Below are 9,583 nucleotides of genomic sequence, written 5' to 3' on the forward strand. Positions count from 1 at the left end.
TCGAACAAAATATTTCTCAAGTGCATGTAACCGACACCACAGATTAAGAAACTGTAATAAATATTTTCTTAAAAATTTTGGGGCATAGCAGATCTGAACAGCAGGCCCGATGATGAAGGCTGATAATGTTATTTCATATGACGTGAAGTTTATGGCAAGTCAGCATAATCACTGCTACATTTCGTTGTGTTAACAGATATGGATAAGACAAACTGGAAAGAAGTAGAGGGAGCTAACCACATTGAAGTCCCCTATCTCTCGCTTCTGGGCAGTGCTGTTAGCACAGCAGATAAAATACTGACTATGGTAAAGATGACCCCGAGTTCGAATTCTTGAATGTGTGCAGTTAGGAAAGTTCTCAAAACCCTTACAGCCCCAATCACTTATATTTCCCTCACAGAATGTTGGCCATCTTAAACCAAATCATATATTATTACCTTAATTTATTCAATTGTCTGCGAAAAACATTTTACATGTTATCTTCTAAAACTTTAAACAAAACAAAAAAATTCAGTTTCTCTAAAAGCATACAATGCAAGCAGCTCAGTAAGATCTCAAACACAAACAAACTGGAAGATAATTCACTGTCTACAGCCTGGTACCCTTTCCCCCCTTGGTCAAGTGAAGAAATGTAAAACTCATCCAAGGACACGTCACTGAGGCCCTGGCGGGGTATAAACACACTTATGTTTTGGTTGCAAGTTCACCAGATTTGTCCTTACCTTTGGGTATGGGCTCAGCCTCACCCTGAGCAGCTCTCAGGACATCCCACGGGTCGGTCTGAAGGGACGGGTCCACTGGAGGGGGCGGGACTTTGAAGTCTCCTGAAGCGTCCACCCCCGAAGAAACTGACGGGGTGGGGGAGGGTGAGGAGGTTGGTTGTGTCAGCAGCTGGAGAGAAGCCAGGAGAGGGTCGTTGGCCAGGATTGAAGGGTTCGATTGCAGGATCGGGAGAAGGCTCTCCAGGCTGGGCGCTGTGCCTGTGCACAAGTACGTGCTCAGAGCTGATATAGACGACGATGTTGATGAGGAGGAGCCAGCGAGTGATGACACAGCAGCTGTACTTCCTATGGATGATGATAACTGCGACGAAGATGGTGACAGCGACTGGTATGTTGATGAAGACAAAGGCATGAGGGACGGCTCTCGTTTGATTGGCTGAGTCAGGGATTTTTCGTCACAAGGTACTTTTGGCAGTATGCTGAACCAAAGCTTGTGGTCTCCTGAGTCCTGGGCACCTTTCGCCAACTGGTCAGACAGAAATGGGGAGGATGCACCAAAAGACAGCGAACTCTGTACCATAGATAACGTTGGGAAATCTGTCTCTGTTGATGCAGATTTTGCTGGAGATGGTGATAAAGATGAGGCTGTCGATGGTTTCTGAGGTGTTGTGGGCGTTGAGTTGGAGGGGGTGGATGAAGACGAAGACTTCTTGTGTTCCGCAGAACGTAACACTTGTGATGCGGCTTGCTGAAGAAGTTCTGATGAAGAGTATGAGGACGTCTCCGATTTGAGAAGGTTGGTCATTGTGGGTGGTTTAAGAAGAGTTGTTGATGATGAGGGGTTTGTTGAGGATGACAGGAGGGTAGGAGTGGATTTTGGAGGGAGGGACTGTGAGCTGAGGATTGTAGACGCATTTGAGGACGCGACCGTGGTGATGGGAGGGTGGTGGTGGGCGGGAGGTGGGGGCACGATAGAGGCAAGACTGGACAAAGTCTCCGAGGCACTTGTTGGACCGTATGGTATATGGGGCAAGCCGGGGATGTACGGGGGCTGGGGGTGGTGGGTTGCCAAGTGGGAGGATGACGAGGGGCCGCTACCCATCAGATGTAAGGGGTGGTGGGCCGATGGTGGGGGTCGGTGGGCTTTGTGGGTAGAATGGGCTGCTGGTGGGGTTTGGTCTACTGTCTGGTTGGCCTGAGCTGAAGGGTGGAAGGGTGGTAGAGGTTGTGGATTGATCGGCTTGGAGTGCGCTGGGATGGGGGTTGAGCCCAGGAGTGGAGTAGGCAGGTCCAGCCCTGAGGCGCCATGTTTCTTTGCCCGGGACTTGGGAGTAAAGTCCAATGGTGCGTTGGGGGTGCTCGATGCTGTTGGTGTCGAGAGTATTGGAGACAGTTTAGCAGACGCCGAATATTGGCTTTTTGCTGATGACTGGCTCTTCCTTGGAGAGTCTGTCAAGGGAGGTAATTTTGGTATCGCCGAAAACAATAAGGTCGAAGACAAAATGGACGAAGCTAACGAGGCAGAGGACACAGGCTGTGAAGCAGATGATAAAAACGACGACGATGACGATAGTGGCAGTTCGTTTATGCTGCTTTCATCTTTCATCAAGGCATCCTCATCCTCATCTTTTCCCTCTATTTGATAAGCCTGCTGAATAGAATGGTTCAGCAAAGACACTAATGAGTCTCTGGGACTGTGACCTACTTTCGGCACTCGAAGAATATCTGAGGTCACTCCCCGAGAACTCCCAGCTTCCTTACTGCCAGAACATTCACTACCCTGGTTCAGTTTATTCCCAACCACACTCGACTTCCCGCTACCTTCAACATTTCCAACAACACCATCGGCAGAACACAACACTTTCAAATCTTTGTCTTTTAAATGCTCACCATTTTCCAACATCAGTTTCTTGTTACTCGTGTCACTAGAAGAATGAATGCTGGATGATTTTTCACAACCATTGACAGAGCTATTTGTCAGCTCCTTTTGACTAGAGATCTCTTCCGCACAATTCTCCAACTTTTTATTTCCCTGAGAAATCCTTTCTCCATTCACATCAATCTGCATTTTTTCACTAACCTCTACACTCAAAGGCCTAAAAGCACTGTCTCCAAACTTTCCTGGAACGCTTGCGACATCAGTTCCTGGCTTCTCGTCCACAGAGGAAAATTTCACATCTGTTATTTTGGTTGCACTGGACGAAGTGTCTGATTTTTTCAAGTGAGAAAGCTCCCTGGCTAACTGACCGTTGAGTAAGACAGAGGCCAGAAATGAAGAGGGAGCAGACGGTGAGGAGCCCGCTCCATTGAGAACAGCAGCATCATGACGAGAGCCATTACTGAACAAAGACGTTTGACTCTTACCACCACTGTTCTCAGCCGTTCCTGAAGCTGCAACAGAAGCTGTTGTTGCATTGCTAGAAGCACTTTTCTCTTTTTCTGAACAAGAACTATCAGCATTGTTAACTAAAGACAAAACCTCTGAAGTTTCACTAACTTCTGAAGCTACGTTGTCCTTTGAACTTACTGCTACCCCTGAGCTCGTGTTAACTTTTGAGCACTCTCTGACCTCTCCTTTGCCCTCAACTGAGTTGTTGCCAGAGGTTTTGTTACTTTCAGCAGAGGCAGAGTTCAGACCATCTCTGTTTTTCTTCTCACCTGCTGGTATGTCCTTCTCCTGACCATCAGACCCAAATGACTCATCAATAACCATGTCTCCATCATCATCCTCTTCATCGTCTGCACCTCCAGCATCACTGTTGGCATAGGATGAATCTCTGATGTCAGAATCAAGGACAGACGACTCAGCACAATCCATCGAGAGCTGACCAGTTGATGAACCTTCTGTCCATGTGCTATTTTTGGACACATCGGCATCACCCAAAGACGACACACTCATCAAGCTTGTAGCAAGCACTTCTTCTGGTTTTCCATTTGGAAGACCATCAGAACCCTTCACAACCCCATCACCGTTAGCTGTTTTCACATCAGATCCACCCTCATTCTTCTCTTTCACAACAAGCTCACCGTTCAGATTCGTCTCTCCTCCACTAGAAATAACTTTTTCGTTCTTAGTCTCTTTACCCTGACCCACACCTTGATCTGGCTCTGACGATGCACTCACTTTACTTTCCTTCTTCCTTTTCTCTCCAACACTCGTTTCTTCCTCCTTCAGTTCCATTCCTTTCCCACCACCATCAGTGCCATCTTGCATTTCTTCCTTTTTCTCCTCACCATCAAAATCTAATTCCGTTTTCACCTCATTTTCTTTCTTCACCACGTTCTCCCCATCCTTCTCTCCTCTCCCCTCACCTCCTTTCTCATCCTTTCCATCCTCTTCTGTAGCAGGTTCAACCTCCTGAATCTCTTCTTTTATTTCTTCTTTCACTTCTTCTTTCTTCTCCTTCACAGTATTCTCCTTAATGTAATCCTCCGGACAGCCAGACTCCATCCCCTCCACGTACACCCCGCCTGTCAACGGAAGGACCCAGTACATCCTCTTGTAGCGATCATGGCCGATATTGATGGCTCGCAGGCGGAGAGATGCTCGGAAAACTTTCTGTCGGTAGGCAGCATGTTGCTGAATTGGAAAAAGAGAAAATAAAAAATATAAATGCCAGCCTCTCATGATATATTTCAGTATTTGAGGAGGGAGGGGAAAAATGGGGGTGGCAATATGAGAGAAACAATTTTTCTCAAAGAAGATTTCTAAAAGCAGAAAAAATACACCTGAATAAAATATCATTTCAAAGTTTTGGAAGCCTTCAATCATATTATCACAACCTTCTTTAAATCTAAAACTTCAAAACAAATGTATTTATTTTATAGAAGCATAGTCGAAATCGTCCATAGTTGAGGAGAAAGATGGTCATCTTAGACAGGTGTATGTCTTGAAAAGTGTCATTATAATATAGAAAAAACGCAGGGGGGGGGAGGAGAATTGAGAAGTGGTTGTTTGGATAAATAATTTTCTTGGCCAGATGGCTATAAGGGCAGGTTCGACTGCACTTCTATAAGCATATTCTTCTGACAGGGGTTCTTCAACATTTTATTTTGCCACATTCTTCAGGCTTACGGAAACATGTTGGCAATTGCAAAACTAAAATCATTTTTAATGACAAATAAAATACACTGAAATCTGCTCAAACAGCCATCTGTCCAAGACAATAACCTGTACAAATGAACACTTCTTGTTTCCCCCTTCTATTTTTTTATATCGTAATGACACTTTCAAAAAAGACAACCATTCAGATATTTTCTCCTTGAACGCTTTAAACAATTTCGATGGTACTGAAATGGTAACTCAGAAACAGTTTTCCCAACAAATCATAACAGAGAGTAAAACATATTACTGTCAGTATAAAAAAATTCAAAAGATGAAAAAAAAAAGCTTTCAGTCAGGAGGACTGAGAAAGCTACTTTGTAAGGAAATAAGAACATAAAGCAAAGACATTTCAAAACTAAAGGGGGAAAAGAGATGATGTCCAAACTGTAGTCCTTTCCTTCATATCCTCCTTTACAACACAATGATGATATAAAAACATGAAACCTGTCTAAAAATAACCATTTAACGAACATTTCCACAATCTGGACTTCACATTTTAGTAAGTAGGAAAATGTAACACCATTAGTGTGTCTCATTTGTTTTTATACAATACATTGCCATTAACTATACAAAAACATTGTCTATTTACCTTCCTCAGTTTCTCAATCCTCTTATCCGATTCTTCTCTCGACATCGACTCATCCACAGGCTGGTGATTAAAAAACATTTTAAAAAACACTTCATTACTTCTACATCCAAAAATTATTTGGAAAAAAATGCTTAAGAACTAAAAAAAAAAAAGCATAGTGAAAATGTTTCACTGCTTTTTCGACATACTGCCATACAACTCTAAAAATGTTTACTACATTGTAAAGCAATGCTAAACAGGAATGTTCATTTCTCTTGCGACAGTGAGGAATACAGAAAAGGGACTGAAGATAGAAGCCAAAATGGTACCAGAACCATTATTTAAAACAGTTCTAAATATCCAACTTTCAAGGAGCTTGCGTATTTTGAAAAAAGGCCCAAGAAGTCGTACAAGGTATCACTCTAGGACTCTGGAAACGGGAGACATTTTCAACATGAACATGTAAAATAAATCAAATTTAGAAATGAGTAGTAGATCACAACGTGCTTGCATAACAGCAAAAACCACTTTTTCAAGACCCACCTATGTGCAACACCCACCTATGTGCAACACCCACCTATGTGCACTATGTGCAACACCCACCTATGTGCAACACCCACCTATGTGCAACACCCACCTATGTGCAACACCCACCTATGTGCAACACCCACCTATGTGCACTATGTGCAACACCCACCAGACAATCCTAAATCCATTCAATGTAATTGTACAAGTCCCCCCCCCCCCCCAACCCCCCATTGACACAATGTGGATCACTGAGAAGGTGGGCTGCTCCAACCCTGCCTGTCAGGACCGACCCAGACAGGGAGAGATACAATGTCCCTACAGAAAGACAGAAATGATAGAAATTCTCCCCACAAAACAATCAACCTTGTAACTCAGTGGCTGGCAGATGCTCTGATGTGGTTTTCTCCTCTTTTCCCATTAAACATCCATCTCTCCTCCTCCTTTTCTTTGTATGATACTCTCTAGTAACACCTTGTAGTGACTCTCCGAACACTCAATTAACTCACAACACAGCAGCTGACATGATTGTGACTTCGCACGGACTTGGGAAGTGCTCACACGAAAAACACCACCTGACCCGACTGTCCTACACGGCCAGTCGAGTAGAAAACTCCGGTGAGTAAAGACCTACCACAACCTCTAATTTTTGGCACCTATTTGTGTTGCAAGTACTGTGAAATAATTAAATAATAATAGATAATAATAATAGATAGCATTTGTATAGCGCAAATCCCCGCTCAACAGCAGGCTCTATGCGCTTTACACTATATTATTACCCCAGCAGACCATAGAACACTCCGAAACATTCTCAGCTTCCCGGGAAGCATACAGTGCAAGCAGCTGATTAAGCGCTCAAACACTAACATACTGACAAGATCTTTCGCTGTCTATAGCCGGGTACCCATTCCCACCTGGGTGAAGTGAGGAAAATTCGTGTAAAGTGCCTTTCCCAAGGACACAACGTCGGGTCCCTGACGGGATTCGAACCCACGACCTTACGGTTGCGAGTCCGAGAGCCTAACCACTAGGCCACCGACGCCACAATTATTTAAACTAAACCACAGGGAGCTCACCTCAAAAGGCATGTTAGGGTTGGTGGAGGTGCTTGCCACTACACTGGAGCTTCCCTCGCTCTCATTGCCACTTCCCTCCTCCTCCTCCTTGTCCTCCTCATCCTCTTTCTCTTCATCATCATCACTACCCATCTTGGACGAAGACATGGTATCCTCATCTATGTTGCTGATGTTGCTGTTATTTTGGGAGGTGTTAGTGTTGCGGCGGTCTGTGGACTTGTGAATCTTGTTGAATTTTCGGGCTTGGAAAACTCTCAACCTAAAGATAAAATTTTTTTAAAACATTCATATGTGTCACCATGCAGTGGAATCAGGCACTCGTCACTTTTTGGGCATATCGAGTTATTAATATGAACTTAAAACTGCTTTATTTGTCTTAAATTTTGTGGGGAAAAAAACATTTATCTTAAATAGAAAACGAAATATTTGCAATTGAAGGGGGCGGGGGTCGCCCGGTGTGAGAGGTAAAATTAGCAAGAAAATGACCACCAAAGTTTGTTGGTATCAAAGGCTTGTTGAGTGTCCCCAGAAACTGTAAATTTACACTTGTCATGCCTTTAGTCAACATTTGACTGTAAAATCCACAAATATGTTTTAAAAGAACATATAAGGTGTTGAGTAAAAAAAGACGATTTTTTAAATTGCCCAACACCCCAAAAAAATGCAAATTTCTTTAATTTCATTATTTTGACAGGGCTTAATTTCACCACAATGCCTCACATTTAGTTGAACCTGTCTAAGACGACTATCCATTGTCAGGAAAAACATGGTCACCTTAGAAGAGCGGTCCACTTGGACAGCGTCATTGTAACATAAAGAAAAAAAGCAAGGTGGAAGTGTCTTGGACAGGTAGTTGTTAGAGCATGTTGGAGTATATGTTTACACATCCTAGACTCACACACACACATACACACACATACACACACTAACATACACACACACACACACACACACATATATATAAACACACACATATATATACACACACATACACACACACGTATACACACACATACACACACACATACACACACACATATATATATTATCCAACACTGCGTGGTAGAGAACTTACTGTCGTAGCTGGCCCTCAACAATCCACTTGTCTCGTCTCAGGTTGTTGATGGCATCCATGTGTTTGTCGATTTCCCTGATGACAAAGTTGATATTGAAAAGAAGTTGGTTATTTAAAAAGTTATTATGATTTATGTTATTCTTCACAATTCAGGCAGTCCAGACATTATTTTAACTTTTCAATTTTGCTGTTTTTTCACAGACTAGTATCGCGGATGGTTGGCACGTGTTCTAATGTGATATCCTCTTTCTTTATTATCGAACATCTATTGCCCTTGCTTCTTCTCCTCTTTCTCTGGGGTTTGTTATTCCCTTGTAACTCTTCTAATCTTCAGCACTTATATGACCTAAAACTGCAATGCAAATACCATAAAACTCTTACTAAAAAAAAAAAAAAACTAATGTCATACAAAATGAGTTTCAATCCAATTTTGGGAAGACAAAAATAGTTTAGTATCTCAGTCTTTCTACTAGGACTCACCCTATACAGCCCAGTCTACTACGGGACGTACAGCCCATATAGCAAGCCTCAGAAATTACCTACTTTGTACAGATATTGGCACGATGATAAACAACAAATTAGCACTTACCAATGGCACTCTCCAACCATGCAAAATTACAAGGTAAAAAGAAATACTACCATCATATTAAAATAAAAGTATAATTTCAAATGACAGTCAACTAGCAATCTCAGCATTTCTGGTCTGCAAATTTGTCCCTACTGTGTATAGACCTAAAACACACAAAGAATCTACATGGGCCTTAACTCTTAGTAGACCCAAAGCCAGTTCAGCCCGTGCTCGATATAGCTCAGTGGTTTACAGTTACAAAGAAAAATTCTATAAAATCCAAGCAAACAAATCCATCTATCTAAGATCAAACTGTAGGTTTATTGAATGGATACTTCATTTCTACTTAGTTTGGTGCTTATTTCACACAAATTGGTTATATACCTCCAGGATGTAGGCAACTTTGAGATGTTGAAAAATTGGATGTATGTACGTAGTATAGGGTTTTACGGCGCTCGCAACAGCTAAGGTCATATGAGCGCGACAAAACTTACTGTGCACAAAGGTGGAATAGGCTTCCGAATATCAAGAGTAATTAGCATTTGTATCAAGCATATTCCTGCTCAACAGCAAGCTGTAAGTGTTTTACAATCTACATTCTTACCCCAGCAGACCTGATAAGATTCGGAAAGAATCTCAACTTCCTTGGAAGCATACAGAACAAGCTGCCAGTTTACAGGCGCTCAAACACTAACATACTGACAGGTACTTACTCTGCCACCACTTTACTGGTGAGAAGTTCGTTACACAGGAAGGCCAAGAGCGCGGCTTTCTTTGTGGAGTTCAGGGCTTCCATGGGCTTGTCTCGGAGCCACTCAGACATCTACATGGATGAAACAACAACAATTTCTCTCAGTTAGAGATCAAAACATTACTTGTATATCTATCTTGTTGAGAGGGGAAGAAGGAGGACGAGGAGGAGGAGGAGGAGGAGGAGCAGGAGG

The 9,583-nt window shown here is 42.8% G+C and overlaps 1 protein-coding gene across 1 annotated transcript in view; it reads right to left on the reverse strand.

Annotated features, from left to right (window-relative positions):
* The window catches only part of LOC101848029, a gene marked incomplete in the record, with an annotated part of 114,656 nt that overhangs the window by 13,602 nt on the left and 91,471 nt on the right, over positions 1–9,583 (reverse strand). The window contains 4 exon segments of the mRNA XM_013080071.2: positions 723–4,302; positions 5,417–5,476; positions 6,997–7,255; positions 8,072–8,146. Of these exon segments, the coding sequence (XP_012935525.1) occupies positions 723–4,302; positions 5,417–5,476; positions 6,997–7,255; positions 8,072–8,146 (3,974 nt within the window).

Source organism: Aplysia californica, unplaced genomic scaffold (genome assembly GCF_000002075.1).
Source record: "Aplysia californica isolate F4 #8 unplaced genomic scaffold, AplCal3.0 scaffold00073, whole genome shotgun sequence".
NCBI classification, from domain to species: Eukaryota; Metazoa; Mollusca; class Gastropoda; order Aplysiida; family Aplysiidae; genus Aplysia; species Aplysia californica.